Here is a 24,968-nt window from a genome sequence, read left to right as displayed (position 1 = left end):
TGGATTTATACATGATCATACCTGTTGTTTGATATCGTGTCTTTTGAAGCAGCCCTTGCCAGACCACTCACACCGGCTGTACGAGCTGGTTCAATACTGTTGCTATTGGACTGTGTGCTTAATCTTCCCCATGTTTTAGGATTCAAACTTGCCAAGAAAGAAGATTTGGGTGACTGAGTAGCTGTAGGGCTTTTTGCTTTTGGAAAAACGATACAGAACAAAATTATTATTATTATTACATTTTATTTATAAAGCACTGTAAATGTGCATAGCGCTGTACACAGAATAAATAAAACCGATAAGAATAATAAAACCTGCCAGTGGTGTACAATCTAAAAAATAACAATGCATATAAACAGAATTATTGACAGTTGGTGAATGCTGGTTTTCATTTTTCTCTCTCATTAGGGTAGTTCCAATTAAAATGCAAAACACATTTTTCCCTATCACTAGTCTCAAAATTTACCATTCAGAGTTGAAATTGACTGACATCAATATTCTGATATTTTTTTCACATGTATGCTCTGTTATAAACAATTATAGCTCCTAATTATAGAATGAGCCAACGTGGTGCAGTGGGGTTTGAGCACTGAAGTACAACTCTGGAGATCAGGGTTCGATACCCTGCTTGGCTGTGAAACTGCTGGGTAACCTTGGGCAAGTCCATGCTCCAGCCGCAGGGGCAGGCAACAATGGCAAACATCCTCTGAACAAATCTTGCCATGAAAACCCCATGTTATGTTCACCTTAGGGTTGCTGTAAGTCAGAAACGACTTGAAAGCACACAACAACAAAAAATTGTATATCCTGCTTTTCTCCCAATATGGGACCACCCAATAACTGAGACTCCACTACAGTCTGCACTTCCCACGCGTCAAGACGTTTCATCCTCTTGAGCAAGTCACATATCTCAGCCCCCCAAAAAATCCCATGATAGGGTTGCCTTAGGGTTGCAATAAGTCAGAAACTACCAGAAGGCACACAACAACAATTACAGAATAAAAGTCATAGCATGTCATGAATCTTCAAAGTGATTTTAAAACACTGGGACCCTTAGAGTTTGTGTGCTATTTATATAACACTCTTAAAGCTGCTACCTATATCTATTTCATCATATTGGTAACACCTAATCAACATGTATTCAATGTAGGACCCCAGCCCAATTTGTTAAAAACATTTAATCCTACCATTATTAACACTGTGGTCACATTAACATACATGCTTGTGAGTGTAGAATTAAAAAATACAGCTGTGTTAGCCTGTAGAAACAGTATGTAGAGAGATCTTATAGCACCCTGTGCAACCTTCAAACTGCCTCTCAATTTATGGTGACTCCATAAATTTCATAGGGTTTTCTTAGGAATATTCCAAAGTGGTTTTGCCAGTTTCTTCCTCTGAAATATTGCCTGGAGTATTTAGGGCATAAATACCCTAAAGGTACCAGATCCTGTCTGGTCTTAGAAGCTAAGCAGGGACAGCTCTGATTAGTACTTGAATGGGAGACTGTGATTCCCAGGTGCTGTAGGTTATATTTCAGAGGAAGGAACTGGCAAAACTACCTCTTGCCTAAGAAAACCCAGTGAAATTCATGGAGTCATGATAAGTGAACAAGTGACTTGAAGGCACATCCACCCACCGCACTGGTATTTACAAACCAGAACTGACCCTACTTAGCTTTCAAGATCAGACTGGATCTGGTGCCTTTAGGGTATCTAGGCCATCTTACATACATACATTCATATATTTATATCCTCTTATCTAAAGATCTCAAGGTGGGGTACAATAAAATTAACTTATTGTAAGGAGGATGCTGGTCCATGAAGCCTGTTTGCTCATTTGCAATTCTCTACAGTTAAACAAACTGGAGAAGGTTTTTTTTTTTCCTTAGCATATTTTCTAATAGGCTAGGCTGCTTTTTAGATATCTGTTTGCCTCATTTAAGCTTTTGGAGACGTACTGCAGAGTTGCATGTTATGAAAACAAATGCATGTTTGCTTCTGAAAAGAGGCCAGCCTAAGTATAAACAAAGATATGATGAAAGAGATAGACCTGTAATAATGGCAATACTGACAGTACAAGGTTACTGACCTAGTGCCAGCAAAAAGCAAAACAAAAACAATATATACATTGGCTGAAACAGGTAGAATAGTAATGAAACCTATTTTATCCCAGATCCCCCTTTTGTTTGGAGGCTGAAGAGGGTATAAAACAGAAGGTCTCTGAGAAGCAAAGCACCAAAGTTTGCTCTCAGAAAAGCTGGTTCACTTTTGCTGCCGCCACCAAGTAACTGCTGATTCAGTTCAGGTAACCTGAACTTTTGATGTAATTACCGTATTTTCTGGTGTATAAGACGACTGGGCGTATAAGACAACCCCCAACTTTTCCAGTTAAAATATAGAATTTGGGATATACTCACTGTATAAGACTACCCCTCTTCCAACACACACCAAATAAAAATTAAAAAAACATCAGATTTGATTTCAATATGGTAATTTTAATTCAAATGACATGCAGGTCCTTAGCAGGAAACCTTGTTGTATACAAAGCCTGCTTGGATTGGTCAGCTCTCCCTGCCTGCCCAGCCCTCCCTGTCTCCAAAACTATCAAAGCGGTAGCTGCTTTCATACGATCGTTGCATATGGTGGGGATGCGGCTGCAGCCGTTTTTGAGCTCCCCCCACCATATGTGGAGACCGCAGATTCTCCATTCCGGCTCAGAAGTTTCAGCACCTGCCCTATAAGACGACACCCGGTGTATAAGACGACCCCCAACTTTTGAGAAGATTTTCCTGGGTTAAAAAGTAGTCTTATATGCCAGAAAATACAGTATTTAATACCCAACCAAAATGCCAGTATAGGTTAAACTGACACACTAGGGTCCAAAACACACTGCAGGAATAAATCCAGTTTGAGACTGCTTTAACTGCCTTGGCTTAATGCTAGGGAATTATGAGAACTTTAGTGTTGTGAGATATTTAGCCTTCTCTGTCAGAGAGGTTTGGGGGCACAATAAACCACATTCCCAGGATTCCCTAGCACTGAGCCAGAGCAGTTAAAGCAGTCACAAACTGGATTATGTCTGCCGTGTGTTTTGGACTTAGAAAAGAAGGCATAACACTTTGCTACATAGTTCTAATTGTGCCTAGACTGATTCAAGATCTCTGTAAATCGTACAGCTGAAAACAGCATGTTTATCTGTGCTGTGTTAACTAGAACCTAATATAAAAGTTGCAAAATATTTTCCTGTTAATTTCCTGATTCATCAAAGTTTAAGAATACATAAGGGGATAACTGATGTCAAACTGACTACTGAACAGGACTAAATTCTGCAACCTTAGGGAGCTTAGGTGACCAATATGGCAATTCCTAGAAAGCCTGAAAAGATTAAGAGCAACAAGTATAAGGCAAAGAACCTTCAATTTTCTACAAGATGTAGGGGTGGAGGAATCATTCCTGTGTCAGTTTTCTGAAATGGAAAGCCTAGCTTGTGATTCTTTTACAAGCCAGATTCACAAGATAGAATTTCTTGATTGTTCATAAACCCCATCATATTTGGTAGCAGCAATCCAGAATCTAGTTTTTACAACATACCAAATAAACCATTCCCAGCTTTTAGTGTCCATGGCAGAAGGGAAGAGCAAAATAGGAGCTAATGGAGCTGTGTCACAATAACCCAGGAATCTCCAGAAACTGGACTTAAACTTCTCATGTATTTCTTTAGTTTTATTATACTTTTGTAACTAAATATTCAGAAATCATGGTCTAAACACAATTGCTGGTTTCCAATACTGTAGAATCAATGGAATTTATATAAATGTTGACTTATAAATTTCCAATGAATTCAATGGGTCTACGCTAGTTGGGACAAATAATTGGCTGTAGGCCACTTACAACACAATGGCATCATTATGTAAAATAAAAGTAAAACAAAAGATATTTTAGATTATGTGTTTTAACTTTTGAATGTTTTAAATCTTAATTTTATACTGTTTTATTTGGGTTATTTTAACTGTCTTTTAAAAGCTTGTTTATAAGGTGTTCTGATTTTGTGAGGTACCTTGGGTCCCTTTTTGGGAGAAAAGCGGCATAAAAATGAAATAAATAAAATTAAAATTAAAATAGATTTTACTGACATACTGGTTATGCAATTTGAAAATAAGCTTACCTTGATTGTCTACTTTGTCATCATCTCTGGGAGGTGAATACTTTGGCCGTCTTGGCCCACGTTTTGGCAATCTTTTTCTCTTCAGAACATCACTTAATCGACTATCAAATTAATAAAACATATATCTCATATCATCCAGATCATTGCTGTGATGCATTTTAACTAATTCGTATTGCTTTTAAAGAAATCTGATTTTTAAAAATATTTCATTTGCTACAAGGTTGTCAGTGATCAGGTAGTCCTAAAGTATTTCAGTGCCTTAAATCCATGTTAGTTCCAACTAGGGTAGTCATATTAAATCAATGGAAACTTGATAAGCCAAATCTTATGAAGCTTTCACTGTTTCAATGAGCTTATTGGAACTAATAATTAGACTTAAGCCTATGTAACATAATGATTTAAACAGCAATTCTTACCAAAGTTTAACTAGGGCCAAGCAACTGTTTTCAAATAAATTTCCAAGTGAAAAATGTATTGAAAATTATTATTTGAGAATCCATTAGCAATTAAAATCTTTCTAAGCTAACAAAAACTTAGACTACATAGTATTTGAGTTTCATTTATGAGTTCTTAAATGAAAAAATCTTTTTATTTATATAGAAGATAGATCTTGGCTCACTGTTCACAATGTAGGCCATATAGTTTGTATAAGCTGCTGCTAGCTACTACAATCTATGACTGATGCAAACTGTCAAACAGAACAGATTGTCAAGCACAAGTTCATTAACCAACTGACTACTACCAGTTCTTTTTATTCTGTACAGAGAAAATGGAGAATAGACCTATTTATGTTTGGGAGAAAATCCCAAATGCTACTAACAATCCTAACTAATACTCCTGCATGTTGACAACTTTTCTATGCATAGAAAATGCATCTACACAACATAATTTAAAAAAAAAAAAATGTATACTACAGGGTGCCCTTGCCTTACACAGGAATCCGTTCTGGGCCCTGCCACGTAAGGCAAGTTCCAGGTATGCTTGAGCCCCAATGAAACTAATGGGACTTGTGTATGCGGTGCGCGTGCCATTTGATTGTCATGAGGCTTTCAGAATCAGCTAAAAACTGCATATAGTGTGCCTACGTATGATGCAGGTGCGCTGTAATCTTATTTATGTATTCCATAAAAGGATGAATGCACCATGCAAGGAAGGTAACATGCTTGCTCCATCTCTCCATCATCACTTTGCTAATGTGAAAATGAATCAGAACTACTGAAGCTCTAGTACACATGGAGGCTCTCTAAGAGATTGTGAACCCTAATTTTCCATGGTTCTAACTCACAGAAAGGGCTTCAATGGACTGAAGAGTCTCTCCTCACTAGACTCATTACTTTTCACATAGGAAAAACCACAATGGAAGGTACAAGGCTTGTGTACACCTTTCCTTATATGTTCCGTTAAATATTTAATCTTTTCACAAAATGCCTGAACAGTGCTATTAAAGGCGTTGTTCCATTGTTGAATCATAATTCGTAACAGGCTGACCAACATTTGATTCTGAGACCAAGACAAGCACACTCACCCCTGTGGACTTAAATCCAGAGAGTCTTCCCTGCTATGCTGTAAGCTTGGAGAACCTAAATCTGCTGCTGCATTGCTAGCAGCAGTGGCTGTTCCAGTGCTTATTGTTGTTGTAGCACCCAGCGTTCCTGAGCCATTAGTGCATGCTTTTGGGGGACTTGTCAGCAAAGTTTCTGATTCAGCGAGATTTTTCACCTGATGCATCACACCTGGAGAAAAGAAGGAAAGACAAGAGGAAAAAGAAAAAAGAATTAACTTCAGGGTGGCAGAAACTCTACTCTCAAAAGACACAATTGAATGAGTGCTCCCTCCACAGCCTCCTATGCACCCCACAACCTACACTAGAAGGTTGGGATACGTTTTAAAGCAAGTATTTAGGCATGAGATCTAATACAGGAGTCCTAATGCTAGTATGAACAAGACTGGATCTAACTCACCATAACTTACAAGGACTGTTCAAGACATACTAACTATAATCAATAGATGTGTAAACAAAATGTGGACTAGATCAGCTTTTGGTTAGCCTAACATGATTGTTCTTATATATACTTTAACATGAGGCGTAATCCTATGCACATCTAAATGACTGCTAGACACACAAATCTGGTAGTATGAAGAGTTATTTTCGCTGGATGAATCAGTGTTAAGGGAAGCATAGGAAGATTTCATAGGGCACTGGAATTAAATCGTAGTTTTAGATTTTGGTTACCTATAAAAATCATACAGACTGAGTATCCCTTATCTGGAAAAAAGGTATCTTAATATGCATTTGCAAATATTCTAAAATCTGAAAAAATCAAAACACTTATGGCCCCAAGCTTCTTGGATAAGGGAGATTCAACCTGTATTCCAAGACCAGAAGTTACTTCTGGACACTCCTTGTTTTGGAAAAAGGCCTCTCTTGCATCTAAATCAGCCAGAACATCAGAAAAGTGACACAAATACCATATGGGGATATTTTGAGGGTTTTTTTAAAAAAAATTGAAGAGGCACCCTGAGATCTGGCTCTGGACATATTAAGTCCCTAGGCCTTATGTAGCTGTCCACCCCTGTGCTACAACACCATGATATCTAAAACATAAGTATTTCTTAAGTGCAACAAGTTCTGAATAGAAATTTGAAGACTTATAAACTGAAACACTGCATCATGTAAAAACAAGTTTCCAGAAGTTCTGTATCTCATAGTGTTATTTCATTATACTTCCACATACTAGTGAACCTATGTCAGAGTCTTACTGTGTCAAATACGAGTATCAGACAGAAAATAAGCATTACCTTCCCTCCTGAAGTAAACACTAAAAATGTCTGGTAACTTTTGCATTAAGATCTCAGCCATCTGAAGGGCACCAACAACTATCTTAAGGTCTTGACTTGACAACATGGAGGCAATATGACTGCAACAGAAAAATACAGGTTATTTTGGCAAACTGTTTAGCAAAATTAAAGCTGTATCTATGTATGGTTTGCACATGCAATTGAGAACATCTTCAATATAGGGCATAGTATAGAAAAAAGTATGTTAATGCTCATGGCATTGTCAGGGCCATTTCACCACACTACATGGTGGCACCCTGAATTTAGCCACTTGAGATATAGAAGAGTAGGCTGCCTCCAAGATGCTTTGGCATTCAATAGCTTTATCAAGCTTGTTTTTTCTAGGGTCCACAAGCAATCCCAGTGTCTTGCAATAGGCACTTTGAGAACTATCTGCCTAAGAGGTCATGCTTGGGGTTCGCCACTGTAAGTCATCCTTCCATTTGCACATATTATTCATTACATATTATGTATTATTATGTAATGAATAATATTAAAAATATAGAAGTGCATTTTGTCTGCATTTTCGTATTTAAAAGAATGTAATATCTATGCTATTGATAACCAGATCTCTTAAGTGGTATTTTTCACTAAGACTCTTACTCAAAATGAACTTCTAAATTAAGAATCATACTCCTCCACAGTATCATTCACAGCGAGTTTTATGTAAAAATGTTTATTCACAATTACCTTGATACGGCATGATTTTTCAGAACATCTTTTAGAAGTTCAGCATCAGCAAAATAAATTATCCTAAGAATTGCTCTAAGGCACTTGTGTCTGACAGCAGGTCCAGCTGAAGAACTGTATACTTCATAGAGAACACCAAATAAAGTTTTAATGAAAGATTTAGCCAGTTCTGGATCTTCTTTCATCAGCTGTGCTCGAGCATCATCCTTCTTTGATTCTGGATGTCCACCTATAACAGAACAGGTTGATTATCAAGACCATTTCAAATGTTTAAGACATTTTTAAATCGGCTTCATCATGTACAGGGTAGTTTACTTTGGCGCTTTATAGAGCTTTATAGAGTACTTTTTGGCGGTGTGTAACCCGCCTAAGGAAGATAAAGCACATAATGGTATAAACTGACAAGCAACAACATTGATTAAAAACCTTTAAATAAACCAAACATGTATTTGTTTATTTAGAGTATTTATACCCTGATCTTCATCCACAAAGGCTCTCAGAGTGGTTTACAGATTGCTAATTTGAGAGTTTCCTTCCCTCAGGTTTACAATCTAAAAAGACATGACACAAAAGGATAAGGGAATTGCAGTGGGGATGAGGATCAAGTCCAGCAGCTTTGCTTACAAACTGAAATTGTTACAGATCCATTTTACTTGTTCAGATTTAGGTTTATATATGAGAAGCTACCTCTAAAATCACTTGGAAAGCTTTAAAAAAAATTTTTTTGGTTTACACAGGCATATAAAGAAGGTAATAATCAGAGGGCCAAATCCTCTGGTTAGCTAAAACTAGACCAGATGCATTGAGTAAATGAGTCTATTCTAATTGGGAGTAACAACTGGATTCAGCCTGTAAATTTCCTTGTGTTATACAACTTCACTGAACACAGATTAACAAATTCTCCATCTTCCTGTAGAACTATGCTCCTTTCCTCCATATTGAACTGTTTCACCTTAAATTTGAGGTTTACATGGGTGTATTGATGGGCAGGGAAATGAGGGCATTGCTCCTCATATGAATCCCACCCTTCTGGAATTTTCCTTCATTGCAGTTGACGATTCAGAAATAAAGTTTAGGCATCCAGAAAAAGAGAGAGGATATGACAGAATCCTGCAAAACCCTTCCACTAACACTTACAAAAACACTGTATATGTTCAAAAAGCTTTTCCATGCATGTAGAGTTTAGATACTGTAGGATTCACCTTTGGTGCATCTACAGCTGTGTGAGAAAACATACTGTGTGAGAGTAATGCACTTGAAAGAATTTGGATCATTTCTCTGCAGGTTTGCAGAGAACACATGGCACTTGAGACTTTACTAAAAGTTCAGATCGTTATGCACAAAATTATGCAAAATATTAATTTACTTCTTATTCAATGCCATTGAGTTTACAAAACTATTTTGTATATGGAAAATATTGTATTTAAAATTGATCTGTTTTTTTGAAAGCTTCACAACACACTTTCTAATTCAAATGTATTGATCAGCGGGTATTTTTTCATTACCTAGGAAAACCCTTTCCCATAAAAACCTTTTTACACTGACTGATGCCCAAACCCTACTGCCCCTCTAATTTTTGTCTCTTTCTCCCCTCATGAAAATTCTCTTACACCTGTGGAAATATACAATCTTAATGTGAAAAGTGAGTGGGATATTAACAGACTAGCACAAGCCACACTATACCTGAGTAACCCAAAAAGTATCAGAATTACATCAGAAACATATGTACAGTTTGTCACATATGTACAGTTTGTCACTTATAAAAAAGCCCTGTAAAGGCTATACAATAAACTTTCAGCTATGTTCAGACTATGTTAGCTGAACCTCAGTCCCACTAATTTCAGTAGAAACAGGACCATTATTAACTTGCCCAACTGATTTCACTGTGACCTAAGTACAGCTTACCAAGTCTTTTTTTTATTCTTTATTTGATTAACAGATAAAGAAAGAACAAGAAAAATAAGGTAGATGGATACATATAAGTGAGGGAGTATGTACATGCACACCTGTGTGCATTCATGCATGCACACACACACCTAATGTTCACTCTACAGAAGCCATAAGGAAAGGTAGACATGTATTACGGCAGGGGCGATGAGACAGGATAGCAGGTGAGTTGCAGCCTTGACACACAGCAGGTTGATCAACTTTATTCTTTCCTCAGCCTCCCTGGCTGGGAAAGGAATTGGGGAACAGAGGCAGCTTGGGACACAACCAGTTCCTAGAAGAGCCCTTTCACCCACCTATCTGCCATTTTAGTTACTATAATATATGTGGTTAACAAAGCCAGTGCACCTTTTGATTAGTGACAGGAGGAGCATGGAAAAAGGCAAAATGGGCCAGGTGACATCAAGAGGTCTGCTCCGGAGAGCCATGTCCTCAGTGTCATCCAGTCCTCTAGTAATGTGTCAATACAACAGACAGATACAAGATTTTTTAATGGGTTTTTCAGGCTATGTTGCCATGTTGCTGGCAAAACATCAGGAAGAAACTCTTCTAGAGCATGGCCACATAGTCTGAAAACCCCACAAAAAACTATGGATGCTGGCCATGAAAGCCTTCGACTTCACACAGATACAAGAAATTACAAAAATTAGGACAGAAAGCAAGCCTTAGTGACAACAGGCAAAGCTGGAGATTATTTTTAAAACAGTACTTACTAGTGTTTGTATTGGCTAAAGGATTAGGTTTTCTCTGAATGGCACGTGCTGTTCCAGTATCCTCATTGATCTGCTGCATAGAATTAAAGTCAATTGTATAAACACGCCCCAGCGTAGACAGACTTATTTCATCTTCACCAACCTGATGAGCTGCCTAAGGACAAATATACAAATCTTAGATACAGTTATAGAGTGGTTTATAATATTCTCCTTGACCTTACATAAATGAAGATACCAATGACTATTATTTGGGTAAGAAAGAAAAAGGATCCACCAACTTGTACGATAGTGATATTTATTAGAACTTGTCAAGAACCTTACATATTTATGAAAGCAGCTTTTAAGTGATATATAAACTAGATGTACAATGCAGATATATATGGAATATACATAAATTAATACCTCAATTATCCGGCTATCAATTCTGTTATATGGATGCCAGAGGCCTCTATCATCCCGCCACTGCCATATTGCACCATCTGTATTTTGTGTGTTTCCTTTCTTTAGCATAGTGTCAACAGCAAAAATTCCTTCTTTAGGGAGGCATGGCATCAATTCACTGAAAAGAACAAATCAAATTTTGCCAACAATACCTTTATCCATTTGGAAAATCCACAAATAATTTAATTTCAATATACTATAAAATGAAATCCCAAGTGTATTCTGGAAGGGAAACTTGCAGAAAACATACCAGATAAGTGAAGTAAGCTCATACAGTTCTTGAGGACTTCTTGGAACTAGGTCTATTTGTTCTTGACAACTTCCATTTGAAGCTCCACAAAGAAGAAAGTGAAGAGTTTCTGCAATATCTTTATATATTAAAAGAACGAAACACAATATTACTCTGCCATGTTCTATACACTCGTCCCTCCACATTTGTGGCTTTGACTTTTGCGGATTTGATTATTCATAGATTTTATTAATATGTTCTCTCTAGGAATATCAAAGTCCTCCAGCACAATTCTATGGTCAACTTTAACCAAAGGTCACACTGAAGGACCTAGAGATTCCTAGAGAGAACACTCCACTAGGCATTTGTAGCTCCTCCAGTGCAATTCGATGGTCAGTGTCTGGCAGACGCTGACCACAGAGTTGCACTGAAAGATCTAGAGATTCTTAGAGATGTGTTCTCTTGGTTCAAAACACAGTGTTTTTGTTATTTGCATTTTTTCCACATTCACAGGGGTCCTGTGCCCCTAACCCCAGCGAATGTGGAGGGATGAGTGTACTTGGTGTTCTTAAGGTTCTCAAAGTGTGGGACAGGACCCTCAGGGGGCACGGAAGGGAAGGTGTGAAACTTGAATACCCTGATACTTCCTCCGCCAAACTTTTTATGTATAAAATTTACATGTGCATTGAGTTGTAAAACTGTTCTAATTTGAACAATGTTGCCTTGCAACATGTTAAAATATGAATATCCATAAATGTGCAAATGAAAATATGTACACTAAATACAAAAAATATTCATATAACATGTTGGGGGGGCGCGAAACATCTGTATGTAGATGTAAAGGAGGAATCCCCAAGAGAAATGGTTTGAGTACCACTAGTTTACATAATCAACAATTTGAAGCAAGAAGCTTCTATTGTTGATAACAGAATGGGAAATATTCCAGCTGAAAAAAAGTGAAACAATTTGTCTTGGAAAAGGCATGGATTTTCAACAACTTTGACAATTGTTTATTTAAAACAAAATAAACATATCATCAGTGCCAATGTCAGATCACTGCTTTTTATGAAATACATTTATTGTTTTTTATCTCTGAGGAAGCAATTAGTATTTCCAATACAGCAGGAGCAGTGACTGAAATTGATGCCCCATATATAGATGTCAACAGTTATGAAATTATAGAGATGAAAAGGTGTTGTATATGAACATCAAAATATGTAATACAGTAGAGTCTTGATTATCTGACATAAACTGGACCGGCTTGTAGTCGGATAACCGAGTATGTCAGATAATCCAGACTTCCCCCCTCCCCTTCTCCCCGCGAGTGCTGGCGCTGGAGCAGGCACCGCGCAGGGAAAAGGGAAGGGGGCGGGGCTCCCTCCTTTCCCTTCTCCCTGCGAGTGCCAGCACTGCTGCAGGCACCTGCGGAGAGAAGGGGATGGGGCGGGGCCTCCTCCTCTCCCTTCCTTCCCGCAGGTGCAGCCACCCACGGGGAGGAAGGGACGGGTGGGGGCCGCCTTCTCTCCCTTCCTTCCCGCAGGTGCAGCCACCCGTGAGGAGGAAGGGATGGGTGGGGGCCGCCTCCTCCTCCCCCTTCCCTCCCGCAGGTGCAGCCACCCGCAGGGAGGAAGGGATGGGTGGGGGCTGCCTCCTCCTCTCCCTTCCTTCCCGCGGGTGCAGCCACCCACGGAGAGGAAGGGACGTGTGGGAGCCACCGCCGCCTCCTCTCCCTTCCTTCTCGTGGGTGCAGCCACCCACGGGGAGGGACGGGTGGGGGCCGCCTCCTCCTCTCCCTTCCTTCTCACGGGTGCAGCCACCCACGGGGAGGGACGAGTGGGGGCCGCCTCTCCTCCTCCCTTCCTGCGGGTGCAGCCACCCACAGGGAGGGACGGGTGGGGGCCTCCTCCTTCCTTCCTGCGGGTGCAGGCACCCACAGGGAGGAAGGGACGGGTGGGGGCCACCTCCTCCCTCTTGTCCCCGGGGCTGCCAGGCAACCGCGGGGAAAAGGGGACGGGACTGCAAGCCCCAGCGGGCCTCGCAGCCGGAAGTCCCGCCCCTTTCCCCTCGGCGACCTCCCTAATTGGTTGGGAAGCTGGGAAGGGGCAAGACTTCTGGCCACAAAGCCCCCTGGGGCTTGTAGGCAGCCGAAAGTCCCGCCCCTTCCCAGCCTCCCAACCAATCAGGGAGGCCGCCGAGGGGAAAGGGGCGGGACTTCCAGCCGCAAGGGGAGGCAAGCCAAGGGACTTTTGTCCCCAATCCGACGTCCCATGCTTCTTCTCACGAAGAAGCATGGGACATCGGATAATCCGGAGTGTCGGTTAACCGAAGGTCGGTTAACCGAGACTCTACTGTAGTTGTAGATACTGCCATGCTGTGCTAGGATGTTCAAGATACATAGGCTGCAATGCTGAAAAGAGCAAAACCTCTTGATCAGACTCTGAATCCGTTGTAACAATTGGAAAAACCAACAAGTGTAATTCATAAATGTTTGTTAGGAAGCATTAAATTTGGTGTCAATTAAGTTAGAACTGATTTGATAGTAATATTGCTCCAATTGTAATACCAAATATCTTTAGATTTAAAAGTGTGCTTAGTTCAGTAAAAATGGATGCTTGGGGCATACTGGACCGCTTCACATCCTTTTAGAATAAATTGGTTGTGTCAGCTAAATGTAGATTATATAATATACATAATGCTTTCCTTGTGGGAGATATGTGAGCATGTCCACTGGTGGTTCCTTTTGGGATGTATGTATTACAACAAGAAAATATTTGATATTTGTACATGTACTTTTAAACTTTACTCCTTCAATCTGATGGACATTATATAAACAATTTGATGAACATTCAATCTGATGAACAATAGTACTCTAAAACAATATTGTTAAAACTAGCTGATGTGAGATTCTGACAATTTAAAAAAAAATATGCCAGGGACAAAACCCTATTTGTAACTACACTAAATTATGTATTCGACAGATGCCACATCTAAGTAATTTTTATAGTCAGATTATGTTAATGTAAACACCTAATTCACAAGAATATTCTTTGTACTTCTATTTCTCTTGTTTTCCTTCTCCCCTTTTTTAAAAAAACTTGTAGACCAGAGCATTTTCATAAGAATACAGCATCTTGAGAGGCAAGAAGCAGTGACTATATGAGAATAAAGAAGATGGCTTCTTGATAGCTGCTTCTCAAAACCATCACTCACTTTTCTACAATCTACCTACTCAAGTACATTAAAAAAGTTAAGGAGAATTTACATACATAGCTTAGTATGGTGTGGGATTTGAGAGATCACTGGTCAAGCCACACCTGCGTTAAACAATATCCTCTCCATTAAAAAAAAACATTCTCTTATACATCAGCCATACTAGTGTCCTTCTAAATAACCTATGGACTTCATACTCTGCTACTGCTCCTCTAAATCTTATCGTGTGGCCCCAACAAAATATCAAAAATTAACTTGGAATTAAGTGTGAAGATGACTGGGTATTTTATTCTAAAGAACAACTGCACTTCCACATTCATCTGTAGGCATGAAAAAGGTAAGAGGCCTACATAATGCCCATGCATCTCCCATACCAGCTATACATTCTGATTTCTCCATTTGCATACAAAGCTTTTACTTGGTTTTATTCCCTTCTATTGTTTTTATACTGTCTATGTATACTTTTATTGTTTAACTGTCACTGCATTTTAAATTGTTTTATTTTTTTTTTTAGTGAGCTCTACTGTGAAATTACAGCATGGCCTATTATGTACTCTCCAATCACCCCACACAGCAGATTGTAAAATACATGCTGCGGTAGCTTTATTAAACTTTTAGAAATATCCTGGCACTTCTATATATCACATGTGGGCAGTTACTGTGAGTTGGGGAGGAACACTGTTTCCCTTGGGACCCAAGGAGCTATGTGGGGCAATATTTACTATATATACTGAATTATAAGTCGAGAAATTTGTGCCCAAATATTGACCCTAAAATCTGGGGTCGAATTATACAAGGGTCAATACAGTTACCATGGCTTGAGATCGACTGGAGGACAGTTAACAACAACAACAACAACAACAACAAACAGTAATAATGCCCATAAAGCTCCTTTAAAAAGTAGCCCTGATTTCCCACTCTCCATGCCTCGGCAGCACTTGCTGAAAGAGCTGCGAGGCACCAGTGTGAGTGTGCATGCAGTGATTCCCTTCTCAATCCTATCTCCAAACTTTTCTTTCTCCTCTTTGCATTTCCCCATTTTCCCTCCCTTTGCAAACTGATCTCCAAACCTTGCCTCTTCTTTGCATTTCCCCGTTTTCCCTCCATTTGCAAGCTGATCTCCAAACCTTTGCTTCTCTTCCTCCTCCTCCTCCTCCTTGCGTTTCCTCTGAAAACCAAGCTTCTCTTTTCCCCCCTCCACTTCCAAGCCAACTTTAAAATCTGTCTCCTTAATTCTGCCCTCAACTTATCCACGGGGCATATCAAAATCCAAGATTTTGATCCTAAAACCTTCCCTCGACTTATACATGAGATCGACTTGTACATGAGTATATATGGTACTTTTAAAAAAAACTTCATCTTAAACCAAAAAAGCTCCCCTACACCTACAGGGATCATGAAAGAGGCAACACCACCACGCTATAAGCGTTCAAGTGTTCACTCAACTATATGGAACCACATTTTCAGTGACTATAACTGAAAATCAGCTAAGAAAATAGATAAAATAAAAATTTAAGAATTGTCAAAAACATTTTAAGGGTCCTTCTGTCCTCTCCACAGGGTTTAAAAACAGCTTAGGAGAAGGCCTCTTGCAGTCCACAGGCCACACTCCCCCCCCCCCCCCCGTGACAGATGACAGCAAACAGAACTTGAAATGAAAAGTATGCACATCCACATCCGCACATACTTACTTTGCTTCATGAGTTGAACTGCTAGTGTAGGACAGTTGGAGCACATTAGGGAAAACATGCGCACCACCATGATGAACATCCCTGAGCTCAGAATTGGAGGAGTCACTACAAGGAGCTGCTGAATATTTGTGAGCAAGTCTTTCGAGGCAACCTGTTGAAGCAAATTCTTTTTTAAAGAAAAGAAAAAAAAGAGACATTTAAGGATCACCTGATCAAACCTTTTAAACACTGTGTTAAAGAAAGAAAATAGATGTTACCTCTTCATGTTGGAAGTTGTCCACTAGACGTGCAAAACAGAGGCAAGTGCTTTCTACTGACTTTTTGTCCTATGAAGTTTGAATACAAATATTAGGTTTCAATATACAGTGTTTGGCATGTCAGGCACATCAAGAATTTCAATCCTGGAACTATCCTGTTAAGAGTTTTGGTAGGCAACAATCTAGGAAAGAAGCAAAACACCTCTCCCACCTTTGAAACCCAATCCAAAATCACCACCCAAGGAACTGGGGCAATCTCCACTTCATTTGGGCAAAAACCCCTGTGATATTAATTAACATCTCCTCTTGTGGGATGTACTTTCACTAAAGGGTATTGGAAACCCTTCATGCCACAAATAGTTCCCTGTACAAATTCACAGAAAATTTCAGAAGACATATTTATCCCCAAAGGCTTCTAACCTGGTGGGTTAATCTTTGTGTAAGCAATGGTAGAGAATCTGCAACGAAGTGAAACTCATCAGGAGTGATGCTCTGGCAGCAGTTGGCTGCAATAGCTAGTGCATTCCTCTGGGCATTTATGCTGAAAAATTCCAGATACAGCAGACAGTCTGCCAAGCCACCCTATAATAGAGGAAAAAAGACACCAAAACACTTCAATCAAAAAAGGGACTTTATATCACCAGGAAATTGCAACGTTTTCTGGGAGTAATTGCTTGGGCAGAGGGACTCTAGCAATAATCAAGACAAAAATAGTTTTCTTTAATGTAAATACTTACTGCCTGTAGAATAGCTTTACTATGTCTGCGTGATAACATCTCCAAGGCAGTCAGTGCCTGCTCTGCCACATCAATACACTGAATAACTTGCAGCTAGAATGAAAGTGATTTAATTAGTTTGTTTTTAGAGCAAGATGAAACTAGATTAGTTACCCATCTAAAGTGTCATTCATTTGCAAAAGCTCAGTCTTCAAACTGTAGTTTAATAGCTTCTGTTACTTCTAAATCTCCATGTTTTAATATTACTAACTTTTAATTCAACCCACAAATGCTTTAGTTTTGTTCACCATTTAGAGAGATTTCTTTCCAACTGTCTCCTATATACAGCGCGCCCGCACCATACGCGGGTGCACCTTACGCAGCCTTGAGCATATGCGCTCAAGCCGCGGGGCGGCGCGTCCCATTCAATTGAATGGGCGCGCGCGCCCGTTGCACCCTGCGCGCGCCCACACCGCCGCGCACGAGCCCCATTGTTTCCAATGGGGCTCGAGCATAGGCGGAATTCGCCTTACGCGGAGGGATCCGGAACGGATCCCCCGCGTAAGGCGAGGACGGACTGTACAACACATCCACATTAACATACTTCATTCCATTCCCTTCGTTCATCATAAAAAGAAAAATGTCTGGCCAGTGTATTTAAGAAATGCAATAGCAAATTCATTCAGCTCTAGCTAGTAGCATTTTTTCCCTGTGTTTTTGCTTAAAATGAAATTTTAAAAAAATATAACTCTAGACCACAGCGAAATGATGGTTAAGTGCAGTTCTGATACTAAAACAAATCCCTGGGCTGAGCATGTACTCTAAGGCACCATAACTTTTATTCTAAAAGTATGCCATTTGTCTCTGCCCTCCTTTTTTGCCCCTGATGGACCTCAGAGTTCCAGTTAAAAAAAAAATTCAAGACACCTCCAGGGCAAAAGCAGTATCTAAATAATAAATATCATTCATAAACATGAACACAGCACAGTACCATGTTTATCTGTGAATAAATCAGGAAGCCAGTAATAAAGGAAACTAAAAAAAAAAAAAAAAATGCCAGGAAGAGACTAATCAATCTGCTAATCTTTTAAAACAGATGTTTGTGCAAAAGTACAAAAGAATACAAAAAAGAATACAGAAGAGGAAAGGCCCAGAGAAATTATGTTCTCAAACAACTTTATTGGCAACTGCTGGTAGTTGAAAAGCTATCAAGTTTTTTAAAAAAGAAGATTTAGTGTATTGAATTAATGCTGGGTCATCTTTGTATTGTTGTACTTCAAAATTCTCATAACTATTTTTATCTACCAAAAAGATTTTGCTTAAACTCTACCTCACCTCCAAAATGCTATTCTTCACATCATACAAATGAATGGGTAGCCATGTTAGCCATGAGACAAATTCCAATGCCCATACACTGCTAATATCTGCTAGATTAAGTAGAAAGGGCACAGATTTCACATTGAACAAAGACATTTTAAAAGCACACAGGAGAAGAGTAATGCAGTCTGCATGTTATCCTTCAGATGGTAGGCAAGAAAGGAACTGTTGTTGTTGTTAACTGCTGCAGCCTATCAAATTATTTATTCAATGCTCTGGGCTGGCTAGGAACAACATTTGGTTACCATGTGTGAATAACCACCCTGCACACAAAAATTCAAAGAATTTTGTGTTTGTTTGGTTGGTATAATTGTGTAACACCATAAAACAAACTTTAAATTGAGTTAATAAAGTTATACTTAATGAAGAAAGACACTTTCACATACACTGGATTTCTCTTGCTGCTCCACAAAACAGCAGATGGCTCTTTTACATCTCTGAAGTGACAGTATCACTATCTTAAGCTTTAAGATATTTAATAAAAATATTAAATAGAAAATATTAAATCAAATATTAAAGAAATCAAAATAAGTCCACAACTCTGATACCACAGATAAATCCTTATTAATGCACAGCTCCTAATGTGAAAATTGTTTCAGAAGACTTCTATTAGAACCAATTCTAAATTAATAATGCTAGTAACAGTATTACCTTTTCCAAAAAAACAGGAATGGCATCTACCACAACAGCAGATGATCTTGGAAGTGCTTCCATCATATAGGTTAAGGCCCGACAAGCATGATTCATCTACAAAAACAACATACGAATATAAGAAGAGTCCTGCTGGATCACACCAAAAACTATTTAGTCCAATGTCCTCTTTCCTATACTGGCTAATGAACAGGATAGACTGCTCATTGCCAGTTGTTTCCCAGCAAAGAAAATCAGAGGAATGCTGCCTTTGATTGTGAAAATAACAGGCAGCCATCATGAGAAACTGTCATTAACAGACAACTGTCAACATTACCTAGAATATGCAAACTATTAAAGCTGTGAACAGGTTGCTTACCTGTAACTGTGATTCTTCAACTAGTCATCTGTGAACTCACACAAATGGGTTTTTGGCATCTGTCCAATGTATTTTTCATAACCTTCTAGATCAGTTTACAAAAGTGTTTTGGTGATATCCCCGTTAACCTCCTGCACAGCTAACTTCCAGTATGTTTCCTGCCTAAACCCTCTAATCTCTGGACACTGATGCAGCAGCCATTATAGCTAAGCAACCTGTTCTTCTTCTTGTGGTACCTGTGACTCACACAAATGGGAGACTAACAAACTACTCACCATAGGAGGATGGGACTCTTGTAAATGAACATGGCTTTTTCTCTTTGTAATATGACATTGTAGATTTCAATAAAAATGGGAGAAAAAAACCTATATGAGCCTGGAGAGCCATGACACACGAGAGACGCACAGGCCTTCTAAATACAGCCTCTGAGTGCATCCTGGCATCCAATCTATAGTATTATATGGAAGTTGAAGGCTGGAACCACATGGAAGCCCTACAAATGAAATGAAAATAGATGCCTCTCAAAAAGGCTGTTGAAGCTGCCAATGCTCTAGTTGAGTGGCTCCTCAGCTGAGATGGAGGTTGCTTGCCAGCCACTTAATACACCAACTGAACAGTATATGCTATCCATTTGGAGAGACATTTGAATCGAAGCAGGTAGTTCTTTCTTGCTCGATGAACAGCAAAGGAAAAGTCTCTGTGATTTCCTAAAAGAAGAGGTTCTAAGTAGAAACCTAGTGCTCTACGTATGTCCAAAAAATTAAGCAAACATTCTGGGACAGAAGTACAGTGGGCCCTTCCTTTATGCAGGGGATGGATAGAGGACAACATTCTTTCTGGAAACACAGGGAAGACGGATCAAACCTAAGGGTACAAAGTTCTCCTGCTCATCATGTACAAGTAATCACAATGGGGAAATTAGTTTTCCATGTAAGTAACATGAGGTCACAAGAAACCATAGCTTTTAAAGGTTTTCTGGAAAACTGAGAGAGGACTAGCTGCAAGTTCCATTGAGCAGTAGGATCAAGCACTGGTGGTGCAAATTCTTGTATCTGTTTAGGAATTTATTCACTAAAGGGTCTAAGAAACAAGATGATTTGCCAAGACACTGAAAGTATCAAGAAATGGCTGATAAATAACATCTAACGCATGACAGAGTCCTTTATCTGAAAAGGAAACAAGGAAATCCAGGAGATGCATAGTCGATGCATCAACTGGAACGATACTTTTCATCTGAAGAAATTCAAGAACCATTTGTAAGACTATAAAGGTCATGTAGATGGCTTGTGTGCTGCCACGATTATACATCTAGCCAAAGCTGACAAAGACATCAGAGGCAGATCTTCCAGAGGGCTAGTTTCAGTGTCTGCAAATCAGGACACCTACTTTTACTCTTGTAGATGAAGAGGAGACAAAGACGACATGGCAGGCGAAGATACTGTTCTTTGGAGAGGTGAATCAGAGAGGGAACCATGGCTGCCTCAGCCACCTTGTCCTTGTCCTAATTTTGGCAATCACCCTCATAACGAGAGGAAACAGAGGAGGGCCATTCCAGCGGAACTGGAGTGCAGCAGTAAGTGATTTCCCTGTGGTCACTGGAGCAGGAGATTTGGCACTGCTTGTTTGCAGGTGACGGCAACAAGGCTACTGCTGATATGCCTTAGCTACTGAAGATCTTGAGAACAGCACTCCGATGCAACCTCTCTTATTGACAGGACACAGAGCATCTACTAGGGCATTCTGTTCTCTGGGGAGGTGTATTATGGAGATCCAGATTTTCCACAGTACACACCAGGTCCAAAAACACTACTGTGAAGTGTAATAATGCCTCCTTGTTTGTTCAGGTTGTCAAAAATATTGATGTTGTCTGACATGATATGTACTGCCTTGCCATACAGGATTTACTGGAATGCTTTCAAAATAGCTAACATCTTGATGGTGTTTATACAAAGTGTGTTCTCCTATGTGGATCAATGCTCCTTGACAGTCAGTCAATCCAAACATGTTTTCCTTCTTTCTAAGGATGTGTCAGTGGTGACCACTCTTAGTGGTTGTCAAGGCAGGCATGGCATCCTTGCCTGGATGTTGAGTGGGTCCATCCATCATCTATGAGAAAAACATTCACTTTGCAGGGTCATCAACATCTTGAAATGAGAGTCTGAAAGAGCAATAGACTTCAACAGAAACTATGCCTGAACAGGCCTCATTCCTCAACCAAGCATATGGAATTAGTAATGTCATTGAAGCCATGAGACCTAAAAGGACTCAAACTTTTTGGGCCTGAATCTGTCAGGTGCGAAGGCATCCCCTGGAGGCTTTCTGAAAAGCACAGACTCTATATTCTAGAAGAACCAGAGCCTATGCTCCCAAATCTAACATGGCTCCTATGAAATGCACTTGTTGCATAGGCTCCAGGTGAGATTTCTCAAAGTTCACAATGAGACTGAGAGCAGTGTGGAGTTGTGACGTATATTTGAAAGCAGTTGCTCTCTTGTACGAGCAATAAAAAGCCAATTGTTGATATGGGGGAATAGGAGAGTGCCCTGTTGTCAAAACAAGCTGCCACCACTGCCATGTGCTTGGTGAACTCACAGAGAGCAATGCATGGACCAAAAGGCAAGACGTGAAAGCCTTTCTTTCCACAGCAAAGCACAGGAATCTGCAATGACAAGGTCAGATCACAATGTGAAATTATGTGTCCTTCAAATCCAGCATGGTAAATCAATCACCTTTCTGTATCAGGGGGAGAATAATGTTGATGGCTACCACCTTGAAATACCTGGATTTGATGTAAAAATTGACATCTCAAAGATCCAAGATGGGACACAATCCATCACCTTGCTTTGAGACAGTGGACTAACCAAAGAACCTTGATGCAACTGGGACAGAGGGACAGGCTCTATGGCTCCTTTGAGGAACAAATTGGTTACCTTTTGTTTGAGCATGAGTGAAGAAGAAGCCACCTGTACGTGGCATCTTCCAGAATTCCATCGCATAGCCCCTTTTGACCATACCGAGGTTCTAAAAATCCAAGGTGATAGAACTCAAACATATTAGTATCTGCTGAACTTGATGCCAGAAGATGGAATCATGGCTGGAATGGTGATGCCACAATCCATGACAACAATAGGGCAACTGTTCTGAAAGAAGTCAAAGATGCCACTTATTGGAGTCTTCATACCTCTTCTTGTATTGGGGAGGCCTGATCCTAGGATGAAGCCTTCTAAGAAGTAGACGACATGAGAGGATTGATTCTGCTAATGGCCTGAATGAGTAGTATAGGCATGTCTAGCAACAGGGTAAAATCTGTGGAAATGTGAATGAAAAAGTTGTGATTATGTCTGGAAGTCAAGTTTCTTTGCCATGAATATAATTTTATAATTATGCTCCAACTTCTGACTGGTTGCAGAACTAAACAGGCCACCTTTGATGAACAGGAGATTTTCTATTGTTGCCCATGCCTGCTGTGATAATCCTGAGGACAGCAACCAAGTATGGTGACAGAGCACAATCTACCGCATGGTGTGCAGTAGTAATCTGTTGCAGAGCAAACCAATACACCTAAACATGCAACAAAGCAACAGCCTGTTCTATCTTCTTCTGAGAGCTTACCCAGGAATGTTAGAATTCCTCCCCCCCCCCGACCCACAAAAATTGCTGATAAGTGCCCATGCAGGTACAACAGTTAGCAATTCAGAATATTAGTGCTGATATAGAATAAAATTTGTATGATAAGCTCTTCTCCTTTCTCGTCTGCTGGTACAGAGTGTAACTTTTACAACAAACAAGACTGAGTAGCATCAACAATTATTGAATGGGGTGCTGGCAACCAAATCTGAGGCTAACTCCACAAATTTATATAGCAATTCAATCTTCTTTGAAGGAGAAAGAATAGAGAAAGGTATTGACAATGATTTTTGGGCAAAATGCAAAATGTAAAGCAGCAAGGAAAGAGAGCCCAAAGATGAGGCCTGGTTCTGTATGTGCTGGTATACTGGGTGTTGAATGACAGGTTTGGGTTGTTAGGCCTGTAAACTAAGCAAGTGAGCCATGCACAGTATTTGGTCTGCGAAGGACCTGACATTGTCCATTGGCAAGATAGGGTCACATTCAACAGGCTTCAGGAGAGACTGAATTCAACTAACAAATCCAAGGTGGAGGTGGAAAAATCATCTGATGGTGAAACCTCCAGGGAAGTCTACAATTGTTTACTTTTTTGAAGAGTCACAATAAAGGATAGTGATGGCCCAACACTAAAACAAAATGAGAGGGCTTAGCTTTCAAATCAGTTTCAGAAAAGTACTGGAAGGCAGGCTGTATGGGATTGAGATTGAACACTAGGCAAAGACCTCATGGAAGTGGCAGAAAGGGCATTCAGAAGAGACTGAGATGTAGATCACCATGGTGGAGGACAGAGCAATAGGATGGCTCTCCTTGTTGTCAGGAGGGGTAATAAAACTCCTCTGGGTACTGACAATACCAATAGTATTTTCAGTCTTGATGACACTGACAGTCTGGTGAAGGAGAAAGCTCGGAGTATCAATATGGGAAACCTCTCCTGAGGATCGAACATAGAGTCCTCTCTGTTGTAATATCATGAGGTGCCAAAAAGCATAATGAACCCATAGGTGGACTGTGAACCCGACTATAAGGGGGCCGAGGATCAGCTACTGAAAGATCTGGACAAAGCTAAAGTAGAAGTCTCCCTACAATGCTGACAAGCCCAATACTTCTCAAGCAAAAACTGTATAGGTCTTATTCTGCGAAGAGATGGTACTGGTGGAAGAGGTTTGCTCTGAGCAGTAAGTCTGCACTCTGTTGCAACAAAAGAAACAGGCTGCTTAACTTGTGGGGAGGGATCAACTATTTCTTCAGTCCAAAGTAGTTTGTCGAGCCATAGGTTCAGATGATTTCACAGACAAAGTAGTTATGGGATGTGTTCATCTTTGTTTGACTTTCTTCTTTTTGTTTCTTGTTGCCCTTTTGAAGCTGGAATTCACAGCCAGAATGGATTTGAGAGACTTTCTTCGGGTTGATACAGCCTCTCTCATTGAGTAGAAATGGTCTCTTTTATGGGTTCAAGAGCTACTGGTTTTTGTGAAACCAATCAAAGCCTAGCACCCAGTTCAAAAACCAGTCTTTCTACAGAACGATGCTTGGTAGAACCCATCTCCAACAATGAATTTTTTGATGCAAACCGCATCAAAGCCCGATGCAGTTGGTACCAACAAATGTCCAGATGGAACCTGCGATTGTGATGTTGCAACTGTAACAGAAGTTTTATGGAGCACTCTGTTCTAACTAGTGGTATCGGATGCTCTCAAAGTGCTCTCCCACGGAACAGCTTTCAATCTAGAAACATGATTTCAACAGACCCTGCAAGGTAAAACTTGGCATTGAGCACAAGTACCAACATTACGACCCTCACCAAGACAAAGGATGCACTTTCTGTGACCATCCTTTTCTGATATTTTCCCCCCACAGGAGATACAGCGCTTGAAGAATGCAGAAGATGCCATAAACCAGTAAGTCTGGCAAAGATGAAAACCTATGGAAACCAACACAACAGGAGGCTTACACAGTAACTGGTCAAAAATAGGAGAAAAATCAAGCAATAGGTATACTATATATCACTAAGTACAAATGTTCTTAAAGGAATGTGAATGTCTTCTAACAAAACTAAATC

The 24,968-nt window shown here is 39.9% G+C and overlaps 1 protein-coding gene across 5 annotated transcripts in view; it reads right to left on the bottom strand.

Annotated features, from left to right (window-relative positions):
- LOC149318178 (E3 ubiquitin-protein ligase TRIP12) overlaps positions 1-24,968 on the bottom strand; it is a 140,946-nt gene that overhangs the window by 40,220 nt on the left and 75,758 nt on the right. For 4 of the 5 annotated variants that reach the window (XM_089509148.1, XM_089509151.1, XM_089509149.1 and 1 more), the window contains exons 11-23: positions 18,925-19,020; positions 16,918-17,010; positions 16,601-16,762; positions 16,181-16,249; positions 15,924-16,089; positions 11,044-11,161; positions 10,755-10,911; positions 10,353-10,506; positions 7,693-7,921; positions 6,964-7,082; positions 5,690-5,897; positions 4,165-4,265; positions 22-196 (exon numbers count right to left, since the gene is read on the bottom strand). In XM_089509148.1, coding sequence (XP_089365274.1) covers positions 22-196; positions 4,165-4,265; positions 5,690-5,897; positions 6,964-7,082; positions 7,693-7,921; positions 10,353-10,506; positions 10,755-10,911; positions 11,044-11,161; positions 15,924-16,089; positions 16,181-16,249; positions 16,601-16,762; positions 16,918-17,010; positions 18,925-19,020 — 1,847 coding nt within the window. The remainder of the gene's footprint in view (positions 1-21; positions 197-4,164; positions 4,266-5,689; positions 5,898-6,963; positions 7,083-7,692; positions 7,922-10,352; positions 10,507-10,754; positions 10,912-11,043; positions 11,162-15,923; positions 16,090-16,180; positions 16,250-16,600; positions 16,763-16,917; positions 17,011-18,924; positions 19,021-24,968) is intronic. The other variant, XM_089509152.1, reaches the window with a different exon arrangement.

This window comes from Sceloporus occidentalis, unplaced genomic scaffold, assembly GCF_023333645.1.
Source record: "Sceloporus occidentalis isolate IW3139 unplaced genomic scaffold, rSceOcc1.0.p SCAF_2, whole genome shotgun sequence".
NCBI classification, from domain to species: domain Eukaryota; kingdom Metazoa; phylum Chordata; class Lepidosauria; order Squamata; family Phrynosomatidae; genus Sceloporus; species Sceloporus occidentalis.
The sequence above is the reverse complement of the archived record's forward strand: the minus strand, read 5'-3'. Positions and strand labels throughout refer to the sequence as shown.